Here is a 26,076-nt window from a genome sequence, read left to right on the forward strand (position 1 = left end):
AATGTTCCCTGGGCCATGGTCACTTATATTGGCTCAGAATAAACCTCTTTAAAATATTTTACAAAGTTTATTTCTTCCATTAACAATGCTAAGTTTAAATTTATATATGTGTAAATGTATTAAAAATTATTTAAATGTAATACTGTAACATTATGAAAGTAGGTTATGAGAGTTGAGATTTGCAAGATAGTATTAAAAAATATTCTGACACTAAAACACTAAGGAAGACCTTATTCAAAGCAATTGCAAGAGGGCTGTGCGTGGTGGCTCATGCCCATATTCCCAGCAGTTTGGGAGGCCATGATTGTGGATCATTTGAGGTCGGGAGTTTGAGACCAGCCTGGCCAACATGGTGAATGAAACCCCATCTCTACTAGAAATACAAAAACTAGCTGGGTGTGGTGACTCACACCTGTAGTCTCAGCTATTCCAGAGGCTGAGGCAGCAGGATCATTTGAACCTGGGAGGTGGAGGTTGCAGTGAGTCGAGATCCCACCACTGTACTCCAGCCTCCAGCCTGGGCAACAGAGTGAAACTCTGTTTCAAAAACAAACAAACAAAAAACCCCCCAAAAAACCCATACCAAACCAAACGAAAGAACTATTGCAATATAGAGAAGAGACTTAACTCCAACTACAGCAAACACTGCTAGAGGTACTTAGAGCCAATGAGCAGAATAATGCAGTCAATGCATGGAAAACAACTAACAGGAGGTATCCAGGGCAGGGGGAGTCTTGCTAAACTGGTATAAGAGTTAAAGAGGAAAGAAACACAAAACATGGCTGGCAGTTAAAGTCAGGTTTTCTTTAGTTAAAACCTGAGAGGCGCTCCTGGCCAGTTTGTCAGGAGCCCTTTCTCTTACAGACTATAAGTATATATTTGTTTTAGGGTGAGAAGACTTACCAGAAGCTTGGAATGTTTATGTGTATGGATAATTTTATGGTGGGTTGGAATGTCTCTGGGAGAAGGGGAGGTTATCTTGGGGCAGACATCTCTCCAGCCAGGAGGGGGGTTGTCTCGGGGCTAGCATCTTCCCGGCTGGAAGGGGTTGTCTAGGGGCTAGCATGTCTGTGGTCGGGGAGGAGTTTGGAATGTTTCTGGTTGGAGATGTTATTTGTGGTTTATGGGCATGCTGACCTTAGCCATTAGGCTGATACACTTTGGATTTAGGTGGCTTTTATTAGGTTGAACTTTAGAATGAGGGGCATGTCCAAGATGGCAATGCTCCTGCTCTGTCAACTGGATGAACACAATTTTTGCTAAAGGCAAGCCATAGACTTAAATTTCAAGGGTGGGGGTAGAGGAATTTGATCAAGTGTCAAAGGCAGGAGGATTCTCACTAAACTAACCCAGCAGGATTCTTGTTAAAGGCAGGCCAAGGTCAAGGGCTAGTTGTGAAGTAGATGGAGGAGCCTGAACAAATTTTAGTCAAGGCAGATATCTTCATCAGGAGTGCTGAATGCATTTCTAAATAACGTCACAACAGCAATAAATAAATAAATAAGTACATATATATATATGATAAATGTGGTCAAAAACTTAGAGGAAACAAAAATATTTGCTGTGATCATTCTACTGGATGGGGCTGTAGTACATACTCTAAAAGCTGTGAATGACTGAATGGTGGCTCACCAAAAATGCCACCAAAATAACCTATTAAAGATAAAGCATGGCTGAATTAATTGCTTAGTTTGGTAAAAAAGATCACTGTTGTCGCAGAAAGTGAGCAGCATATGGAAAGAGAAAAGCAAAGAAGAGTTGCTTATAAAGTTTTGGGGGTATGTAGTTTGGCAGGTATTTCAATAAGTGGTCTTGGTTAGAGTTGGGCATAATTTGTGATTAAGAGTTTAGGATAGGTGAATTGAGGGATGTGAGTGCTTTGGAGAAGCTCTTCAATAGGAAACAGTCATTTGTTTGTGCTGTATGTTGTTCTGAGAAAGATATATTTATGAGCCTTAGATGGGCGGTCTATTTTTCAAGTAAATGGGTTTTTGGAAAGTTCTTGAAAAAAAAGAAGGTTATTTGCAACTTCAGCTTCCTGGAAAGAATTTCCTGAAATATTAAAGTCGTATCAATGCAGACAGTTGAATAGCAAATTGTGTTAATGTAAACAGTAAGATGTGTTGGTATAGATGGTTTCAATTCTCAAAGGAACAAGAAATAGGTGCCTTCTTGAGTTTATAAAGTAATTGAAAACCCAAAACAAACACATCAAAATGGAATTAAAAAACTCAATAAAAAAGATCGAAAGGAATTATATGATTAAATATTAAATGGCACAGGAGTTCAGAAGAGAGGGATATTAGGTGAATACTTTAAAGGTGTTGGGAATTTAACAATGCTTTGAAAAAAGTGAAAAGTTTGGACAAGATCTGGTGTATTTATTAGTGGGCATTGTAAGAAAATCTGAGTGGGAGTGAAGTTTTACATATGTGGAGAACTGTAAGCCACAGATAATCTAGACTATTTTATAGGCTATCGGTAGATAATAAATATATAAATATATGTTAAATTTTATATTTTATTATTAGGAAGCCACAGGTCTTTGAAGAGTGTTTGAGATAATGGTAAGTATTGTGTCGAATTGATTGGGCTGTGTAATGGTAATACCTAGAGCCATAGAAAACTCTTACAAAACTAGCAGTAGTCTGGGTGAGTGGTCATAAAGAACAATATTAATATAGGAGATGAAGATACAGGAAAGGTGTAACCAACAGGATGGTATGTATGTAAATGGAATTTTGAGGGAGAGTAGAGCCAAAACTATAAAAAGTTTAATTGTAGTACTGAGTTTTATATGTCTACAAGATATGTGATCTAGCATAGAATTAGAAAGATAGAACTGGCATATGGGAAATGTCAGGACTTTAGTTGAATGTTTAAGAATCCATATAAGAAGATGTGAGTAGTAAAATAGTCACTGAAGAGCTGTTGGAAAAAAAAAAAAAAGCCTACAGCTGAGTTTGGAAAGATGCCTTTGTTTAGATAGCAATTGAGAGGAAAGAGCATATAGAAAAATTTGAAGAACAAATACCAGGGCAAGATAGTGGTTCAAAGTCAAGAGAAGAGGATTGCAAAACCCTACTGTTCATCATCATTGTTACACACTATGAAGTTGAGTTAGGTGGATATTAAACATGGGGGAAGAGCATATTGTATTTGGTTATTGCAGGTCAGTGATGATGCTGGAAGTTTGAAATTTCAGGAGAGCAAGGACTGCAGCTGTGCTGCAGAAGATACAGAGAATAGCATGTATGGCTGTTATGGAGAACAAGGTGGAAACCCCTCAGGTAAAAGGTTTATTGAGGCTTACTGCGGAAGGGAAAAAACTAGGAACAGAGAAAAACACCAGACTTAATGTACTTTTTATTTATTTATTTATTTTTTGAGACAGAGTGTCACTCTGTTGCCAGGCTGGGGTACAGTGGTGCAACATTGGCTCACTGCAATCTCTGCCTCCCGGGTTCAAGCGATTCTCCTGCCTCAGCCTCCTGAGTAGCTGGGACTACAGGTGTGCACCACCACGGCTAATTTTTGTATGTTTAGTAGAGACGGGGTTTCATCATGTTGGCCAGGCTGGTCTCATTCTGTTGACCTTGTGATCCACCCACCTTGACCTCCCAAAATGCTGGATTACAAGCATGAGCCACCGTGCATGTACTTTTTTTTTTTAATCCTTTTGTTTTTTGAAGCAGAAATAAAAGATATTTAAGAGCTTAGAGTGCATTGACTTGTTTATAAAACAGAGCTTCTCTTTGCGAAGGAGAAAGTTAATCTCTTCCCAAAAGTCTTGGGAAAAAAATGTGCACGCAATGAGATCTTGAAGTAGAAATAAAGGATATTGAAGCCATTTCTAATGGCCTCAGTTTCTTCAGTTAAATATATGGCTCCTGGGGCTCTTCAAAATATGAGGATAGTTTAACATTGTTGTGAGCAGTGTTTTAGGGAGTTGAATGAGGAGCCTACCGTGTTTTAATTGTGAGTAGCTAAATATTCTAGATTTACCATTGATATATTTAATTAAAGAATAAAATCTTGTTATTTAACAAACCCTTCCTAGATTTATTTGAGCATTTCCTGTGATAGTCATTTCATTTTTTCCACATTTTATTTTTAATTGCTCAGCTTTTTTATTGAGTATAGTTTCTTTTAAAACATGGAATGCTACAGAATTTTAATTGTGGATATATCAAAAATAGTTTTAAATGAAGATTATGTTTGGATTAAAGTTTCTCAGAGAACTGATTTGCCAGAGTTTTTTCTACTTTTTGAAAACTCTTTCTCTGTGTAGAGATAGATTATATATTTATTCATTTAATTTTGAAACACTGAAACTAGATTATCACGTCAAAATTAAATGCATACTTAAATTAGCCGTTAGCAAGACCAACAGAAACCGATATGGTGACTTTTTATTGTTACATATGGAAGATGAATTTTGTCAGATTTCAACTTCTCAGAAGACTCACAGCATAACCCGTTAAGCAAAGCTGAGTTTATTACCTATAATAGTCAGAAAAGACAACATTTTACAAGAGTCAGAGTGTCCAGGAGAGGATTAAGGGGAAATATGAATAGGGTTGGAAATCTAGGTTTGAGTAGATAAGACTGAACTTTCAATGTGAGGATCTGGTTTGGTTAGGCACATTTAAAGACGTAATAGTTTAGGATCGGTGAACACAGAAAGGCAGGAATCTTGAAGTGAGTTGTTTGATAATTGAGCCATTTACCCAGTTTTAGGAGTTTAATGTTTCTAGAAACTAATTTTCAGCCATTTTCTGGAAAAAAAAAAAAAAAAGTTTTTTGTTCTGATTTACAACGTTAAGTTCATAAACAAGAACTTCCTAGAACAAACAGTAAAATAATGTGAATGTAGGCTGCCTTTATTTTTGGTCCTGATAGATAAGGTGGATGCAGAAGTCTCAGTTCTTAATTTCAATACCACATTGAGAACTAAATTAACAATGGAAAATGCTTTATTATCTGCTTTGTGTGGAAGAGGTATAAAATATAAGGTTGCATTTACCTGAAAGATTTTAAATTAGGATACTATGTTTTTCTTTTTGTCAGCCAAATTATGGAAAAAAAATTGGATCGAAATGACAGTAATGATAGTTAGGGATACTGCAGACTGAAAATACGTGCTTAGATCTCAGGGTACACAGGCCAGATAGTGATTCTATTCTCCCATACATTTTCATTTTAGGAAAACTGACTGAGTCGAATGTGTGTTCAGAAAAATTGGCTCTTAACTGTCAAAGAGTTAAAAAGGAGAAAAGATTATTTAATCAAAGTACCTTGTAGATATGCATAGTGCCATGTTTTAAGAATATTTCAAGTACTCCTACCTTAATCTTCCCGTGTTAATGCACTTAAGTCATTGATCTGATTCACTCATATTTGATTACTTAAAGTTAAACAAAATATATCGTAGAACATTTAGAAATGTAGTTCCAGAATGAAGGATCACTATTAGTCTGGTAGATAACTGTTAATCTAGTAACAGGAGTTTCAAAACTGGGGATTCCACTAGTGATTATAAATCAAACTGTAAAGTAGGATAAATATGAAATCCAGAAGACCAGATTATAAAGAACAAAAAAAAAAACCCCAAGAAAATTAATAAGGGCAGATATTGGTTTCTTTTAAAATAATTCATGCAAAAATCTTTATTATTTATTAAGCTAGAGAATTACATGTGAATTTTAAAAGTTTATCCTATTAATGCAACACTGAGAGTCTAACAGTAAAATTTGCAGGAGTGTACATCTAAAGGTATTTACAAATCTCAATTCTCTGTAGATTTTTCTCAAGGCCAAAAAATTATCCAAGAAAATTGACTTTAAATAAACTGATATTAAGTGTAGTCTTTATCTTTTCAAACAAGCTTCACTTCCTTCTACTTTTGTTCTAAGGGAAATCAGATTAATTTTCTTTCGATCACCCCTAATAACAACCTATCACTCATTTAAGATTTTCTTTCACTATGAGGAACTATGGGGTCACTCATTTCTTTTTCTCTTCTCTTGACTAGGAATCACCATTCATACTAAAATTGCTCTATGGCTTTTCTTTCTCTCTAACACCACAGACCTCATCTCAATTTAAAATTCTGCATTGTGCTTGTGTACTCACCCGATGATTTCTTCCTATCCACGACAACAACCAGTTCACTGAGACGTTGGTATTGCAGTAAAGAAGAGTTTCAGTAACATGAGATTAGCCATGTGGGAGAACTGGAGTTATTACTCAATGAGTTTCCCTGAAGTCTTGGAGGTCAGGGTTTTTCAAGGAAAGTTTGGTGGGCATGGGACTAGGGAATGGATGCTGCTGATTGGTTGGAGGGGATGCAATTATAAAAGTGTGGAAAACTGTGCACCGAGTCTGCCTCTGGATGGGAGGTCACAGGACTGGTTGAGTCATGAGTCCAGGTGAGGCCAGTCTGAAAATCATCTCAGAAGACCAACCTGAGGTTCTACAACAGTACTATCATCTATATTATCTATATATAGGCGAGTCACAAATCTTGTGACCTCTGGCCACATGACTTTTGAGCAGTAAGGGATTATAGAAACTATAGCCACATTTTAGCAGAATTCAGGCCTCTTTCATAATTTCAGTTTTGTGTCCTTTCGTTAGTATTACAAGGGTGGTTTGAACCCCTGAACGAGGAGGGGATGAGGTTTAGGGAGGGACTATTATTATTCTTGTTTCAAGGTTAAACTATAAACTAAATTTCACCAATGGTTAGCTTGGCCAATACCCAAGAATGAGTGAAGACAGCCAGCCTATGAGCCTAAAAGCAAGATGGAGTCAGCCATGTTAGATTTCTTTCATTATCATAATCTTTGCAAAGATGTTTTTGCCTGCCTTTTGGGAGAAAAACTACTTGTTGAGTGTTTTGTTTTGTTTTGCTCTATTTATCTCCATGATGCAATGGAAAATGGAAATTTATTTTCTCTTAATTTATTGAGAAAATATTGTAAAGATGATTTTGTTAGGGCATGCTATTTGGCTCTTGCTAATTCATGATGATATGTTCATCACAATCAAGAAGTGGGCCAGAGATGAGAATATTTTTAAAAATTCATAGAGGGAATAGAAGTTAGAACTCAAAGTTGAGGTTGGACTGTTGATTTGAGCAAGCATTAATTGTGAGCAGGAGGACAGGAGATCAAATCAGCTGGCAAGACCAAATGAGCATTACAGATGATTGGCGTTGCTGTTGAGACATGATCATAAATATGAATGAAAAGGAAAGGGAAGAGAGGAAAAGAATATAAATCAAAATAAATATTTATTGTTTATATAAATCCGTTATTTGTTCTGCATCAACAGAAAGGAAAACAGATAAAGTTAATGATAAAAAAAAAAGAACCCAATTCCTTTTTAGCTGATAACAGAAGTTCAGAAGGTGATACAGGCCTTAATTTAAAGATCATATAGAACTATCAGTCCATACGGCCAGCCTCAGGGAGTAACTGGGAAATCCCTTCTTTATCTCCTTACTTTCCTCCTTCCTAAAAAGGCCATTTGACTTTCCCTGTTTCCCAGGCCACAGTTCCAACATGTCACTGTTCCCATGTGATTAAGGTCAAGAACTACTGGCCCTCTGTGTTATTCTTGACTCTAACAGGAGAGTCATATCGGACTGTGTGTTTTGAATTAGATACTGAAGAAAACAAACTTCAGTTTTGCTAGTATTTCTTGCTTCTTGTCATATAAATTGTACGTGTAACTATTAATAATATTTAAATAATGAGAGAAGGGGTCAGAAAATCTCATTCTGCCAAAAGTGTCAGACACTTTTTCGTGTGTTTTTGCGGCTAATCTTTGTAACTCATCATGTAGTACTTGTTTTATAAGTTTGCAAGTGAAGACATTCAGTTTCTGAGAGATTGTAACTTATACACATTCATTCACTGTAAGTAGTGAATCTAATCTCCATTAATATCACCTTTCTTCCTAGAATGAGCAGGAGATTAGGGATGTGTAAGCAAGAAAAGGCTAGAATTGGGTAAAATTGGGTAAAAAGATTATGATTTAAAAAGAGAACATATTCAAACCTACTTTAATGTGGCTATCTTCTCTTTTACCTAATCATATATATATATAATTATGTATAATTATATATATATATTTATCTCCAGAGTATCCTTATATCCTGTCAGTTTTACCTCGTTAGTAATTTCAGTCAGAGATATTAAGATGTTTTAATTTTCTAAAAAATATGGCCAAACTTACCTCAAAAATATGTAAAAGCAATTATCTGAAAGAAATGCAATTATTTAAAATGAAGACATAATTCTTCTAGAGTTGAAAAAGTTGATTCACTGATATAGTAGTAGCCTCAGATTTTGAGCTGCAATTGTGCAAGCCAGGTAAAATACCACAGAAAAAATTCACAACCCAAAAGAGAATTCAAGATACTGAATAGGAATTCAGTGGTGGTAGAAGAATTGGATCCATAAATAGGTCTGCATGAGAATGATTCAATCTTAGGAGACATAGAACTGTATAGAGTTACAGTCAACTGGCAGCGCTTTTAAGTTAAAATACTGGATCATCATCAGTAATGGTTTACTTTAGAGACTGGAGGCACTTCTCTTTGCCCATTTTTTCTCACCACAGAATGTGCAGCAGACTGCCCATATTTTAATTAATTTTCATTTGTTAAACCATGAACCTGAGTGGCCCTCATACTAACCCCTTGTTCATTGCACAATAGACCATGTGTTAGGTGGGCTTCCTGATCTTTCACGAGAATGAGTGCCAAGTACAGAAATCTGCTTGGGTTATTGAAGGCTAAAAATGATTATTCTAATGTGTCTGTTTATTTTGCACGTTTTCTCCCCTACAGTTACTATATTATCTAGTCAATGTATTTGTCAATTGTGAATGTCTTTGTTGTTGCAGATACAGATGTGGTGTATAAAAGCGAGAATGGACATGTCATTAAACTGAATATAGAAACAAATGCTACCACATTATTATTGGAAAACACAACTTTTGTAAGTAATGAATAATTAATTACTTTATGCATTTCAGTACTGTTTAGAAAGCTCTCTAGATGTACATAACTTTCTATTCTTCAGCTCCAGCATTTGTAAAGCATTTCAGGTGAAAAGTTGGGGCTGGAATATCATAAGAATCAGTAAATCTACTGATAAAAAATACCCTGTGACTATCTGCTTCATTTTCTTCCCGTTTACTCTTGTTAATCATTGGAGAAGTATTTCCAAAAATAGTAGTTGCTTAGAAAGAATAATTTTCCCAATATTTTATATATAACATTAGTCATACAAATACCAAGGTTAAAAAAAATGGTTCATCTAGCCTTATTTATTATTAACTTTCTTTTCTTCTTTACTTTTCATTCTTTCTGACTTCTTTCTAGTTCTGTTGTTTTCTGGATCAGATAGAAAGGCTTTCTAAAGGTGGTCTTCAGCTGAGGTTGATGTGTTTTAGAATTTAGGATTCTGTCAGTACCATTTTACTTATTTTGTATCACTGTTTCGCCAACATGGTTTAAATTATTGTGTGTATTTATATTGGTCTTAATACAGACTTTGTCTTTCCGAAAAATCTAGTACCCTAAGGTTAGGAGACTTAGCTATAATTACCTACTTGGTAAGCAATAATGAATCAGTATCGCAAATGTTGAAAACCTAGCTACCCAACACCAATGAAAAATAGTACACAGTTATTTACTTACTATTTTATTGTAATTAAAGTTTCAATAGACTGCCAATTAGATGAATGTATACAATACAGACAAAATATAGTACAAGCTCTCAGAAAACCTCCACAAAATAAAAAAATAAGCAAAATTGTTGGCTACTTTTAAAAATGTATTCTACTTGTACATTTAAAATAAACATTTAATCTTTGTATTTATTATGGAATGGCCCTATGCAAAAAATGGACTAAGAACATTCTGTTTAGTATTTTTACATATTAAGGAGAAAAGGTCATTACAATCATTAAGTGATTATATATGTATATCATTGGGCTAAATTTAACCAGCCAACTAACGTACATTAATAATAAGGTCATCAGCCAGAACAAAAATAATGACGTTTTTGTTTTTAAACTAATTACAAGGAATCAAAGAATAGTTACTTTGTGTGCAACTCTTTATGGTACTCGTGGGATGTCAAGGATGTGTACAGCAGATTGCCTACTGTCTAAGAATGTGGATTTCCTTTGGGAGATAATACTAACCCTTATGGAGAATTTTAATAAACAGTATACAGCAGTGTTTACTATTTCTTCAGTGGATGGTCCTCAGGGATACTAGAAAAAAGCCTAGAGAATCATTGAGAAATACTGTCAATAGTGGAAAATTAGCCATTAGTAAGAAGATAGGATAGGAGACGGAATTCCAGAATCGATAATGATGAGAAGGTATGATAATAATATACGGATTAAAGTCAGAATGAATGGATTTTTAATAAAATTAGTTTGGGGAACAAAAATTGAATGCATTTTAATTTTTGCTTTTTCTTCATAAAGTAACATAATTTTATGGAGATTCTAGGCCCGCAGTAGCCAAGCATTCAGGTTAGATATACTCAGTACATGAATTATTCTATTATGTGACTGTGCCTCATTAAATACTCATTTACACAAGTCAATGAGGTTTTCCCCCATCACTAATTATGTTTTTGTTTTCCATTATTTATTCATTACTTTTTTATCTTCCATGATACATCAAAAAAGAAACCAAAACAAACAGAACATTTAGATTATTATTCCATTATCTCAATTCTTTTGCTGGTACTACACGCCATCACCATCTCGTATCATCGTGGTTTTCTCCATGTGCTAATTAATGCTGTTTTATCTTTGTGTTTCTGTGTTATATCTTTTTAAATCCTTTTGAGATCTCTTTCTATTCTCCTCTATGTTAGCCGTGACTTTTAATTACCACAGGGTCATATTTAGAAAATATTCTAATTTACTTGTCTTCTAAGATTCATACACTCCCTAAGGACATTTATGTCACAACACAGATAATTAAGCAATTTATAAGTCCTAGAGGTGTCTAAATTCGATGTCGGGGAGGGGTTAGGGGAATGGAAGGTGGCATCAGTTTGCAACCAGTTACCCAAAACTGAGAAGAAAAATAGGAATTACCATAATTCCAGATGATTTCAAAGGAGCTTGTTTAATCATTTTCTCCTAACTTCAAAATGACATTATTTCATACACTTATGTTTTTAATACTAACGTTAGGCTAAAACCGGGATTTAATTTCTCTTCCAGGAAACTCTGTTGAAAAATATATTTTATTGAAACATATTGCTGGTTTTTCTGTGAGCAATTATCAATATCTTAATTATAATAATAATTAATTGGATCAGATCAGTATAAAAAGCTTTGAAATGAAAGCATGACAAGTCGTTTGAGAAAATATACTATTGATAAAAATGTCATAACAGAATGGCCTGTTCTATAGTAAGACATATTATGCTAAAATATGACTACAAATTTATTTTAAAAATTAAGATAATTTAACATCATATTATCACTTTTCAGCTTAAACACATTTTAAATATGATTGGTGTGTACTTTTGGTTATGTAATCATGGTTAGCAGACTCTATGATTAAAATAAATATTGGGCATGGTTGCCAAAATAAAAAATACTTTTTTAAAAATGAAATAATTGTGTTAAGGCATTCTTTTGGATTGAAGGTAGGTGGATTTCTAATGAAAGGAGGAAATTAAAGGGCATACAACTTTTGAATTAGAGGATGGGAAGTAAATGATTTAGCCTCAAAACTGCTCTTTATAATTTCTAAGTGTTTGGAAATGTTAACTCTTAAAGCCAGAACTATTTCAAAGAAAAGCTCAGTCACAATTTCATAATGAGGAAAATGTTTCCTAAGTATTAGCTGTACTCTTTCTGCTGTCAATAATTTGAATATCACCAGTGGCCATGGCTGAAAATACCGGCAGCCATAAATTGTTTTATCAAATCACTTTTTGAAATTATAAGGGGGTTGTAAACATAAGTCCAAGCCCCATGTGCTTAAGTATAGTTAAGATTTTAAAAATATGTATCTTTTTTGTTTTTTAAGACACAAGCTCTTTCTCTCTTGCCCAAGCTAGGATGCAGTGGTGCAATCATAGCTCACTGCAGTCTTTAAACTCCTGGGCTCAAGTGAACCTTCTGCCTCAGCCTCCTGAGTAGCTAGGACCACAGGTGTGTGCCACCAGGCTCGGCTAATTTTTTAAAACATTTTTTTTTTTTTTTAGAAATGGGGTCTCACTATGTTGCCCAGGTTCATCTTGAACTATATCCTCAAGTGATCCTCCTCTGGTGGCCTCACAAAGCACTAGGTTTATAAGAGTGAGTCACAGAGCTTGGCCCCCTAGAATATATATCTTATGCATTGATATGAAAAGGAATAATTGAGAGATAAGACTCTAATCTGAAATCTCTGAAACTCTGTAAGCCTATTTAAGTACATTCTACTAAAAAAGTAGCCATAACACAGGAAGGAAATTCATATATGGCAGCAGAATGATTCCAAGCAAAATGTTAGTTACATATTCATTGGTCTAACTGTTTATTTATATATAGGCAATTACAAAATAGTAGGTTTGGGAAGAACCAAGGAAGATTCATTGATTTATAATGCCTAGAGACAGCATCAGCTGGCTTGGATGTCATCCTAGTGTTTTTCATTTGGTTTCTTTGTTGTTTTATTTGTTGCGCTGTTGGGTATATGGAGGTGATAGATCCAACTCTGTACCGCTGTGAAATCAAGAAACTTACTATTCAGTTTGTGTTTGAGTAAATAGGTGCCCTATTAAAACAATAACAAAAACAAACACAGTAGCACAGATAAAGAATTACTGAACCACGGCATCGACAATTGTACCTCATAAAATTTGAGATGAGGAAAGATTATCAGAAAATTCGATTGGCCATGTAGCCTCACATAATGGCCAATAGTAATGGATAATTTGTTAATTATTTGTAAGATTTGGTCCATTCAGTATCTGTTGGAATCCCAGTAGTGATAGACATCAGTAGTGTAACTAACACTGATTAATCAGTGAAGCCACCGGAACTGTACATATCAATGTTGTGTTTTGACAGTATTGTTTCTTTCTTCATCTAGACCAGTGCTTCTCCACTGGGGGTGATTTTGCTCCCAGGAGACATTTGTCAGCTCTGGAGACATTTTTGATTGTCCTGAATGAATGTGAGGGGTTTGCTGTGGGAATCTAGTGAGTAGAGATCAGAAATGTGCATCCTACACTTAACACAACCAGAAATGTCAGGAGTGTAGAGTTTGAGAAACCCTGTTCTAGACAGAGATACAAGAGAAACCCTGTGATAATTAGAAGGTAATTTTTTGAGGTGGGATCAAAGTAATTACTTTTAAATTGATAATTTTAAGGGAGATATTAAGCTGTGGCTTCCAGATTCATTAGTTTCAGGTACTTTTCTTCTTTTGAACAACCGTGCAAAGAAGACCAGCATGCATGAGTAGGATCATTTGGCCTTGGCTTCCTCTCTTGTGTGTATTGCTGAGTATAAAATAGAAGTGTGACCCAGTTTTCTTACAATTTTTGGATGATACTTCTGATTGGGACTTTTTTGTTCAGATAAGTTAGTATCACTTATTTAGCTATTGCCAACTTTTTTTTTTTTTTTTTTTTACTAGGAAGCAGTTGTTCCTTTTTAAGATAGAGGATAAAAACTGATGGCTACTGGGAACTCCAGTCAGCATAATTGCTTTCATTGGTGCATTGCGCTTATGAATAATTGAATTTCATCGTCTTTTGCTTGGGCATGTCCTTCCCCTTGCTACAGCAGTTATCATTTCCTGTTGCTAGATACCTTCATATTTATCTTATTTTTATCATCCACTATGAAAATATTTAGATACTTATTATATCCACAATATTTATTTAAAAATGATTATTTATGTTTGTTTACATTATTTAGGTAATATTTGGAATATTTCCAATTCAGTCATCAACATAGGATGTAACATTGATGTACATTCAGGGAAACAAATGGAATAATACATGTTTCAGCAAAGATTGGACACCTTTCTATATTTATTTAGGGAAGGAAGCATTGAATCTACCATAGACATTTAGGCTCTTCAAAATTTTCTGTAAGTTAGATATATGTGAAAATGAATTCCAGCATAGCTTTAAAAGTAGTGGTCATTAAAACAGGGAAATTAGAAAGAAAATTTCTGATCCTTACCCTGGAAGTCTACTCAGGCACTATTTTAATTAAAAGTGTGAGAGGAAATAGTCTTGTTGCTTCTATGTGTTTGCAGTGTGACAGGATTACCCTGCAGTTTCAAACAGTTATTCAGACAGTTCCCCATAGGTTTAAAGGGATAAAATTGACTACTACATGATTATTTTTTACCCTAAATTACCATTATGAAGGATCTAGAAATTAGATTCTACTAACTAATTTATTCATGAGGACAAAGTATCTCAGATGGTAGGACCATTTTATTGTCAATAATCATAGTGTTACTAATAAATCCACATTCGTAGCCATTTAATTATTATGCATATTGTTAAATGAGTAAGTCATCCTTATAAACAAAATTAAGTAATATATAAATAAAATTATCTGAGTAATATAAAAATAATATTAAAAATAATATAACTAAATTGTTTCCTTCAGATAGGAATAAAATTATCACAAAAATAAATTAGATGACACTTGTTTAATTATATGAACTAGAGCTTGGTTCAATCTTGTCTGACAGAGCCTATTAGATATATGTGATAAAAGGATTACAATTCCAGTGTTGATTTTTTAAGAAGATTCTTATTTAGTCTCTTTGGAGCTGGAGGTGTCAGACAGGATGCTGGAAACCAACAGGCAGCTAGATTTATAACAACTGTTTGCGATTGTTTTGGAATTTGGCTTCCTGAGAGGCCAGCTCTCTGACGTGTATCCAGAACCAGTCAGTCCATCTTGAGCAAATCGAGGCTCTAGTTTAAACGTTTGATGGATATTTCTGCCCTTCATTTTCTTTCTGAATAATTTTATATATTGCTGTCTCCCAGTCATGGAAAGCCAATTAGAAATTTTTTAAATTATTCGCCAAAGGATACAAAGTGTCAGACAGAAGGAATAATAAGCTTTAGAGAAACACAACAGGGCAACCAGAGTTAAGAATAATGTATTGTGTATTTCAAAATTACTGAGAGCAAATTTCAAATGTCTTACTACAAAAAGATGGGTATGGGAGCTGATGAATATGTTAATTAGCTTGATTTAATCATTCCACATTGTGTATTCTTCCATATATATCAGAACATCACATTTTACCCCATAAATATATACAATTATAGTTTATAAACTAAAATTATTAATAAAAAGAAATTTTATAAAATAATAAAACACTCAGTGTTTTATTACTTTATGATGGAACTTAAGCAAACAAAATACATTTTCGAGAAACTTTTCAAGCTTTTGAAGTTGATGATATAAAAATAATTTTTCCCTTCTTTTGATCTTTCAGAATACTTCAGTCTACCCAGCTTTGATGAAGTAGAACTATGCGTTGCCAAAACTTCTGCAGCCCTTCCACACTTCACATTACATAATACAGATATTTTAATAGTATATTGGAAATATATTAAATTAGTATTTTAGTTTGCTTGTGAAACATGCATGATCATTCAAGGAAGTTCAATTTTTGGTAAACATTAAATGATAATGACAACTCATTATAGAGCTAGAAAGCATTTTCCCTGTCTCCTACTTCAGTTGAAATTTAAAAAAGTAAAAAATCAACTGAGACCCAGAGAAATAGAGACTTGCTCAATAAATCTAATGTAGTCTTGAGACTAAGGGAAACATTTCTTGACTCCTAATCCATTGTTATTTTTAATATTACTAGCTGAAAATTCCATTCAAAATACCTTTTAAAGAAATGTGAAAATAAATAATGATCCTTTAGTTTTTTATATATAAAAAAATCTATGTTTATTTGTGGAATTTTTACTTAAACCTTTTAGGAAAGATGCTTGAATTAAATATATGTATGTTTGTATGTATTTATTCATATGTTCACATAATACAGATAGATGATAGATATCTACATATAGATCTATCTATGCAAATATTGATCTATCTATATCTATCAATCAATCAATCAGTCTATGCATTTTACTACCAGATAATCAGTAAGGAAACATTATATAGTGAGTGGAAAAGAGGAAAAATGTAAGTGTGGTTTACATAGCTTTGTTTGCCTTAACTTGTCTGAAGTCATCATATTTGTTTTTAACATATTTTAAATATTGTGATGACTATAACCTGTGTCATCATTCTTTCCATCCAAATGTTTTCAATTCTTGTTGAAATATTGCCTCGTGAACAAAGGATAACAACCTTGGCTGCATTACACACACACACACACACACACACACACACAGACACACACACCCCACCAAGCAAGCAGCACCTATTATTATGAACTACTACTCTACTTCTCTTCTTTCCCCTGATATATCTGGCTGAAATAATCTAGTTTATATTTGAATTTCTTCTGTCTCTTAAAAACTTGTAGAGATTTTTCTACTTCTCCATCTTTATGATGTTTCTGCGTCATTGTTGAAATGACTCATTATGCCTTATTACTTTATTAATTTATTTTCCAAGTGTTGTTTGGATCCCTGTTGTGTATCAGATGATATTCCAGATTCTGGGGATACAATGGTGAGCAAGGCAAGTTTGTCAGACTGACGATAAATGAGTAATTCATTGAAAATACAAGAAAATGTCAGCTAGTAAATTTAAATCCTTGTTGAAAAATAACATAGGGTGAGGGCTAGAGAATGATTAGTTGCTTAGGAAAGGCTCACTACGGAGATAACATTTCAAGGTCAAATTGAAGAGTTGTGTAGGTTGCAAGGCCAGTAATTACAAACAACATACGGTTCAAACTATATAGATCTATTCCAAGAACAAAAAATATATAAGTGGTGGACATGGGTGGAGAATGGTGCAAGATGAACTCAATGAGATAACTAGGGGATTGATTTATACTGAGTTTTGTAGGTCAAGGTTTTATTTTGTGAGCAGTAGGTACACTCTGAAGAAAGAAAGTGGCAATATCTGAGTCATATTTTAAAAGTACACTCTGTCAATTATATGGAGAGCATTTTCTAGGGATATTAAAGTAGAAACTGAGAGACCATTCTGAAGGCTATTGCAGTGGTACAAGTAGGAGAAGAGGCAGGGTGTGAACTATGTACAGGGATGCTATTGGAGAAGGTAAAAAGTAGGTGGGTGGAAGATTTGCTTGGAGATAAAATGGGTAGGGCTTTGTTGGTTAATTACCTTCAACTTGTTGGAAATCGAGGAATCAGCATCGTCTCTGAGGTTTTAAATGTCATTAAATGGGTAATTCTATTTTGAATATTTTGCCACAATTTTTGACAATAGAATCTATTTCATGGTTAGTTCTTATATGTACATATTTATGCATGTTTTCTGTGTATAACAGTATAACAGAGGAATTTTTAGAAGCCTGGTTGAAAAAATCTTGAAATAAAATTAACAAATTTATAATAAATAGAACATAGACATGCAATCCATTATCTCTTGGGGCTTAAAATATATTATATTGCCTGTGATTATTTGATTCAATGACTCCATAATATTTTATGTGCTTTTTCTGTCCCAACTACAACTACAACTGAAGATAGAATAGAAAATAGGAGAGAAAATAGGAGAGCTCCTGCCAAAAGGAAAACAGGAGAGCTCCTGCCATAAGGATCTCATTATGTATTAAGGGAGATATGCACTAATCAAATAATTAGATATATAAACACTTACAATTTATGACATAGAATAACTGCAAAGTATAGGAACATAAGAATGAAAGTTAAATATTGCTTTTACTTTTATTGCTTAATATCCATGTCAAAATTTCTAATGCATTGGCTGTATCTGTTTTAAATAAGTCACGGAAAGCTTTCCTAAAGAAATGAAGATGAGCCGGGCTCAATGGCTCAAGCCTGTAATCCCAGCACTTTGGGAGCCTGAGGCAGGTGGATCACAAGGTCAAGAGATTAAGACCATCCTGGCCAACATGGCGAAACTCCATCTCTACTAAAAATACAAAAATTAGCTGAGTGTGGTGGCATGTGCTTCTAGTCCCAGCTACTCAGGAGGCTGAGGCAGGAGAATTGCTTGAACTCGGGAGGCGGAGGTTGCAGTGAGCTGAGATAACGCCACTACACTCCAGCCTGGCAACAGAGCGAGACTTCATCTCTAAGTAAATAAATAAATAAGAAATGAAGATGACTGCAGATAAGTTGACTAAGCAAGAATATGGCTTGAGCATAGTGGGACAGGCATGAGGCATGGAGTATTAGAAACAAAGAATGCCATGGTAGTGGGAGCAGCACAAGGAAGGGAGAAACAGGTTGGAGAATTAAGTAGTGGCCAGATCATGTGGGTCATGGTGCTAAATTTTCAAAAATGATCAGATTTGCTTTTGGAAACAAATATATTCCCGTTGAAGTGAAGAAGTAAGTTAAAATTGAAAGTTGTGGCTCAAGAAAGGACAAATAAAGACACTAGTGGATGGCCTAGGCTTGAGATTATAAGCAAATGGACTTAGGCAGTGCCAGCAGAGAAGAGAAAGATTTGGATGATAATAATAAGTAAAATAAAAAGAAAGTAACAAAATAAGAATGTAGTGGTTGGTGATGGGGGTTAGAATGATGTATCAGGGATAATTCTTGAGATTTTGGTTGTATGACTTAAATGAAAGGGGAGTTAACCATTGAGATGGGGAATTCTGGGTGAGAACCAGGTTTGAGCGTATGGTTGGGTGAAAATATCTGTTAAACGGCATTTAGTAACTAAGTGGGGAAATCTATCAAACAGTATTTAGGGTGTCACATTTCTTGATTCAAATATGAAAAATGAACCTTTAAGTTAAAAATAGTCTCCACTCCTAGGTGGAGGTTACAGTGAGCTGAGATTGCGCCACTGCACTCCAGCCTGGACGACAGAGCAAGACTCTGTCTCAAAAACAAAATAAAACAAAAGAACACAAAACAAAACAAAACAAAACCGGTAGTCTCCACTTCTTAAAAAGAAGGAGCAGAGTTGTGGATCATATGGTAATTCTGTATTAGCAGTTTGAGGAACTTCTAAGGTGGTTGCATGGATTTGCCCTCCTAGCAATGGTATAAGAGGGGCTTGATTAATTCACATCTCTACAAAACATGTTCTTACCTATTTGATTTTAGCCATTTTAGTGGGTGTGAAGTAATATCTTGCCATGGCATTTATTTGTATTCCCTTAATTTATTGATGATATTGAGGATCTTTTCTTGTGCTTATTGATCATTTGTATATCTTTGTTGGAGAAATGTCTGTTCAAATTCTTTGCCCATTTTTTATTGAGCTCTTTTCAATTGTTGAATTGTAAGATTTTTTCATATATTATAAATCAAATTCCTTGTCAGATACATAAGTTTCAAATGTTTTCTCCCAGGTATGTTGTCTTTCACTTTCTGATTGGTGTCTTTTGATGCACCAGATTTAAATGTTGATAAAGTCAAATCTATTTTTTCTTTAGTTTTCTATACATTGTTAATTTAGACTAACTTCTTTTTGTGTGTTTGAGAACATAATAGATTTTTATTTCTATGTTTAGTTCTATGATACATTTTGAGTGGAGTTTTTAATATGATGTGAGGAAAGAGGTCCACATTTATTCTTTTGCATGTGGAAATACAATTATCCATGTAACATTTTTGAAAAGATTTTTTTTCTGTTGAATAATTTTGGCACCCTTCTCAAATGTCAGCTGACCACAAATATACGATTTTGTCTTGGGACTCTGTATTCTATTAATCTATATGTTTATCCTTAGGCCAGAAGTTCAGTCTTGACTATTGTAGCTATGTGGTGAGACTTGTCATCAAGATGTGTGAGCCCTTGAACTTTGCTCTTTTTCAAAATTGGATTTCTGTGTCCCTTACATTTCCATATGAATTTTAAGATTAACTCGTAAAATTTGCAAACAAAGTCAAAAGAAGCTAAGACTTTTGATAGTGATTATATTGCTTATGTAGATGAATTTGAAAAATAGTGCTACCCTAACAAGGTTCTGTTCTGTAGACATACAATGTCTTTTAATTTATTTAGATATTTTTCAGTTTCTTAAAAGAATGTGTTATATTTTTCCATCTAAAAATCATACTTTTATTGTTGAATTTGTTACTAGGTATTTTATTGCTTTTGTGGCCATTATAAATAGAATTGTTTACTCCATTTCATCTTTAAATTGTTTGCAGCTAGTATATAGAAATGTAATGATTTTTGTGTGTTGATTGCTTATCCTGCCACATTGCTGTATTTGTTTAGTAGTCCAGGCTGTTTATACTCATAAGGGGTTATCAGTCTGTAGCTTTTTCCAACTATGTCTTTGTCTGGTTTTGATATCAAGATAATACTAGCCTAATAGAATAAGTAGCAAATTGTTTCTTCCTTTTATTTTTTGGAAAAGTTTATGAAGGATTTTTTTTTAATGTTTCATGGAACTCACTAATGATACCATTATGGCCTAGGCTGCTTTTTCACAGGAAGTTTTAAATTTATTTCATCAATCCTTTTACATGTTATAAGCCTATTCCAAATATATATTACTTCTGAAATTTATGTCTTTCTAAGACTTCTTGTTTTGCTCTAAATAACTGAATTTGTTGATAAGCAATTTTATAGTATTCTGCTATATGTTCATTTCTGTAAGGTTGATACTGATGCCTCTTCTTTTATGCCTGATTTTAGTAATTTGAATCTTTTTATTTTTTCTCATCCATCTATCTAGAGGCTTGCCAATTTTATTTTTCTTTTCAAGGAAGAAACTCTCAGCCTTATTCATTTTCTCCATTGTTTTTTTAGCCTAGATGTAACTTATTTCCACCTAAGCTTTATTATTTCCTTCCTTCTGCTTGCTAGTGTTAGTTTTCTTGTTTTTTTCCTGACTTCTTTAGGTAGAAGTTTAAGCTATTAATTTGAGATATTTATTTTCTTCTTGCCCTTTTTTCTTCTTTCTTCTTCTTCTTCTTTTTTTTTTTTTTTGAGACAGGGTCTCACTCTGTTACCCAGTCTGGAGTGTAGTGGCACAATCATATCTCACTGCAGCCTCAACCTCCCAGGCTCAAGTGATCCTCCCACCTCAGCCTCCTGAGTATCTGCACTGTAGATGTGTGCCACCATGCCCAGCTAATTTTTTTAAAAAAAGTTTTGTCAAACTGTGGTCTCACTATGTTTCCTAGGCTGATCTTGACCTTCTGGGCTCAAGTGATCCTCCTGTCTTGGTCTGCCAAAGTGTTGGGATTACAGGTGTGAGCCACCACACAAGACTGCCTCCCTCCCTTCCCCACTCCCTCCCCTCTTTCCTTCCTTCCTTCCTGTCTCCCTCCCTTTCTTCTCTTCTCTTCTCTTTTTCTTTCTTTTTGACAAAGTCTCACTCTGTTGCCCAGGCTGGAGTGCAGTGGTGTGATCATGGCTCACTGTAGCCCCAATCTCCCAGGCTTAAGCAACCTTCCCACCTGAGCCTCCTGAGAAGCTGGGACTTCAGGCATGAGCCACCATGTCTGGCTAAATTTTTAATTTTTTGTTAGATTGTGTCATACTATGTTGCCCAGGCTGGTTGTGAACAACTTACCCCAAGCAATCCTCCCACCTAGGCCTCCCAAAGGGAGGATTACAGACATGAGCCACCACACATGGCCTAAGATTACAGATATGAGCCACTGCACCTGGCCTCTGGCTTTTTCTTTCTTTCTTCCTTTCTTTTCTTTTCTTCTTTCTTTTTTTCCTCTTTACTTTCTCACTCTATTTCGTTCCTAATATAGATTTTTACAGCTAGTAATTTCCCTGTAAGTTCTTCTTTACTATATATCATAAATTTTTGTATTTTGTGTTTTCATTTTCATTCTTCTCAAAGCATTTTATTATTTCTGTTGTTATTTGTTTCTTGATTCATTGGTTGTTTAGGTAACTGTTGTTTAGTATCTATATATTTGTGAATTTCCCAAATTGCCTTCCATTATTGATTTTTAATATAATTTCATTTGGGTCAAATAACATACTTTTTATAATTTCAATACTTTTCCATTCATTGAAACGTGTTTTGTGGCCTAACATATGATCTCACCTAGAAAATATTTCATGCGAACCTCATAAGTATGTGTGTATTTTCTGCTAGCATTTCTGTCTGTAAGATCTTTTTGCTTTAGAATGTTGTTTGTCTTCTATTTTATTATTGATGTTCTGCCTACTGGTTCTATCCATTGCTGAAATGAAGGTTTTGAAGTCTCCAACTATTTATTATTAAATTGTTTATTTTCCCTTTCAATTCTATAAATTTTTGCTTCATATATTTGTGAGCTCTATTATTATGTGCATTCATATTTATAATTGTTTTATTTTTCTGATAGAATGGCCCTTTTATTATTGCATAATTTTTATCTTTGTCTCTAGTAAGAATTTTTGCCTTAGAGGGTATTTCATTTGATGTTAGTGAAACCATTCTATCCTTGTTTTGTTTACCAGTTTCATGGTATACCTTTTTCACCTTTTTATTTTAAACGTATTAGTGTCTTGAATTTAGAATATATCGTTTGTATACAGCATATAATTATTTTAAAAAAATTTATCCTGTCAACCTACACATTTTGATTCATGTGTTTATTTTCATTTAATGCAATTATTAATAAGGTAGAACATATATTGGCCATTTATTTAATAATATTTGTTTTCTACATATCATATGTCATTTTTGTCTCTCCATTCTTGGATTTCTCACTCCTTTTTTGTTAGATATTTTCTGCTGTATCTTTTATATTTGCTATTGTTCCTTTTTACTATTTTTTGTGTTATTTATTTAGCCATTGCCTTGTAATTTACAACTAGCATCTTAATTTAGAATAAATTTGTTCAGATAAAATACTAATTTAATTTCCATGGTATACAAACATTATTCCAACTTCATTTCATGTTTTTCACCCCTTTGTACTGTAATTTTCATACAAGTTATATCTTTATATGTGATAACCCAATCAACACGCTTTTATAATAATTGTTTTTATGCAGCTATGTTCTAAAACAAGTACGATAAGAAAGGAGTTACAAGCAAATGTGTTTATGTTTTCTTTCATAATAACTGTGTGGATACTTTTACTAGGTCATTTTGTGTCTTCATGTGGTTTCAAGTGACTATTTATTGTCATTTCATTTCAGCCTGAAGGGTTTCTTCCTTTAGTGTTTCCTTAGAGCAGGGCTAATAGTAACAAATGCTCTCAGGTTTTGTTTATTTAGAAATGACAACTTCTCCTTCCTTTATGAGAGAAAGTTTAGCTCGATATAGAATTCTTTGTTGACGAGCTTTTTCTTTTAATACTTTGAAGACGTCAACCTAAATCTCTTCTGACCTCTGTGGTTTCTTATGAGAAGTCAGCTGTTATTATAATTGAGGGTTCCTTGTATGTGATGTTATGTTTTTAGTGCTGTTTTCATTAATTTCTCTTTGTCTAAGTTTTGTCAACTTGACTATGATCTATCTATGTGAGGATCTTTTTGAGCAGAATTTTTTGAGTAGAAACTTGGAATTTTTTGAACTTCTTAAGTATATATATTATGTTTTATCAAATCGAGAAGGTTAGAGTCATTATTTTTTAAAACTTGTTTCTACATATTTCTCCTTTTCTTCTCTATAGTCTTTATGGTTTTCCTTCTTTTTAAATATTGGATATGTCTCACTCTATACATTATTTATATGTGTCTCTTAAAATAGTAACTTTAAATTATAATTTTAATAAAACATGGTCTAATAATCTAAATATTACTCTCAGGGTTTTCCAGTGACATTTTTTAAAACAAGATAATGAAAACATATATTGTAAAATATAAATATTTACACTATCTGATATGAATTTCATTAGATACATGTGGCTACTTAATTTTTAATTGATTAAAATCATGTAAAATTTAAAATTCCATCTTCAGTCACACTATCCACATTACAAGTTTTCAATAGCTAAATGAAACCAACAGCTACTGCATTGGACAGCATAGAGATAAAACATTTTCATCATCACAGAAATTTCTGTTAGATAGAACTGTTGCAGATGTATATATCATAAAAAATTCCCCCTTCATAACTCAGTACCCATTTTTGAATGAAGCCATGTAAATATTTGTACCTGTCAAAAATCTTCTACAGAAATATGTTTGTATATATCTTCATGGATCTATACATAAACAATATAATATTCTATAATATATACATTTATATGTGTGTGTATGTAAGTGTATACATCTACATTATATTAATTTCAACAGTACATATGGTCTATACTTTTTATCCACTTAATGTATCTTGAAGAGCTTTTTATATGAACTTTTTTAAAACAAAAAAATAGTGTAATAGCACCATAAAGTGTTCTTGTATGATGTATTACTAGTGGTTTAAATATTTTTCTATTACATTACTGCTCCAAAACAAACATAAACAAACAGCAAAGCAGGCATATTTCAAATATATATGTAGGCTAAATATATTCCAGTGTATTGGTGAGTCAAAGAAAGTTTATATTGCAATTTATTAGATAATATCAAATTTCATTAATCAAACCCACCAACAGTATATGATACTGTCTGTTAGTCCACTCTTCCTGTTGTTGGGTATTGTTCAACCTTTTAGTTATTTTCGATTTGGCTGATAAAAGATAGAATTTAATCCTTATGTTGATTTACAATTATTTAATTATGAGAGAGGTTGAGAATCATCTTTTTATATGTGCATTGGCCATTGTTGTTTTCTGGTGTTTGAATTCCTGTGCATAAGTCTTTCATATTGGGACTTTGCAAATGGCAGTCATGGCAGCAACATTTTAAAAAAATATTTGTACTTAGTCTTAATCTAACTGGAATTATTCATTCATTAATATCTGTAAAGTCCACTGAAAGGATGTTCTGTGTTTCACATATCTTAATAAACCTTTATCTGTTGAAACTGGCCTGAAAGAAGAAATGAATGAATGTAAAGGAAGAGAGAACGACGGGAACAGTTGTGAGTAAATGTCTATAATTAACTCATTCAGTTATAAACACCTGTTTAATAAAATTGGAGGAATCATCTACCCTATAAGAGTTGGAAATATTACCCTTAAATTTTCCTTCAGTTTTTAAAATGAAATAAAATGAATAATGCAAAAATAAACACACACTGGACACCTTCTTCCAGCCTTAGGATTAATTCAGCCTCTATTTGGACATTGAAAAACATGCATAAAACTGATTTATCTTAGCATTCTACACACTTCAGAAAAAAATTGAAGCTATTAGTGAACATTTCTGAGAAAGTGGACAATACAAGAAAAGGCTTTTGGATTTGGGCCATAAAAATGCAAGTTTAGTGCATGACAACTCAACTAGTAAATGTCTGCCTCAGCTCCTAAGCACAGTTGAGATCAGCAGTGTTTGCAGATGTTCTTGGGAGACAATAAAATAGAACCCGGTTCTTACTTCAGAGCTTGAGATTTTGCTCAAGACATTGATTCTGGAGGCAGCTCTTGATTGTTTCTTATTGTCATTGTCACTAAATTGGACTTGATTTTATAGGCCTTCTTTCTTTCCCCAACTAAGCAGAAAGTGCCACCAGGGATGTAAAACTAAAATTATTCTTTTCCTTTATTTTTGTTATTTGCTTTGGCATGGAAGGGTCATTTATGATATCTCTGCTTATCAAAAGGATACTGACAAATGAACAGGAAACAGCAAATCAATCTATTATTAGGAGTCCCGAACAGGAGGTATAATGTTACATCGGTTAATATATTCAAGAAATATTGATATTCTAAGCTGAAAACCTGAGCCTTGTTATTCTTTGTTTGTTTGTTTTTTTTCCAAGTGAATTGCACATTCAGAATCTTCTTAATGGTCAGATCCTTATATTTTTTGTTGCTTGCATCCTGTATCTGTTATAATTTCATGTTAAAATTAGAGGATGGAGATATTTTAGCATACCAATATGCT

General features: G+C 33.6%; 1 protein-coding gene across 5 annotated transcripts in view; it reads left to right on the forward strand.

Moving 5' to 3' along the window:
- DPP10 (dipeptidyl peptidase like 10) overlaps window positions 1–26,076 on the forward strand; it is a 1,405,070-nt gene that overhangs the window by 1,056,402 nt on the left and 322,592 nt on the right. For all 5 annotated transcript variants that reach the window (XM_063790352.1, XM_515752.7, XM_003309203.5 and 2 more), the window contains one exon: window positions 8,917–9,011. In XM_063790352.1, coding sequence (XP_063646422.1) covers window positions 8,917–9,011 — 95 coding nt within the window. The remainder of the gene's footprint in view (window positions 1–8,916; window positions 9,012–26,076) is intronic.

Source organism: Pan troglodytes, chromosome 13 (assembly GCF_028858775.2).
Source record: "Pan troglodytes isolate AG18354 chromosome 13, NHGRI_mPanTro3-v2.0_pri, whole genome shotgun sequence".
NCBI classification, from domain to species: domain Eukaryota; kingdom Metazoa; phylum Chordata; class Mammalia; order Primates; family Hominidae; genus Pan; species Pan troglodytes.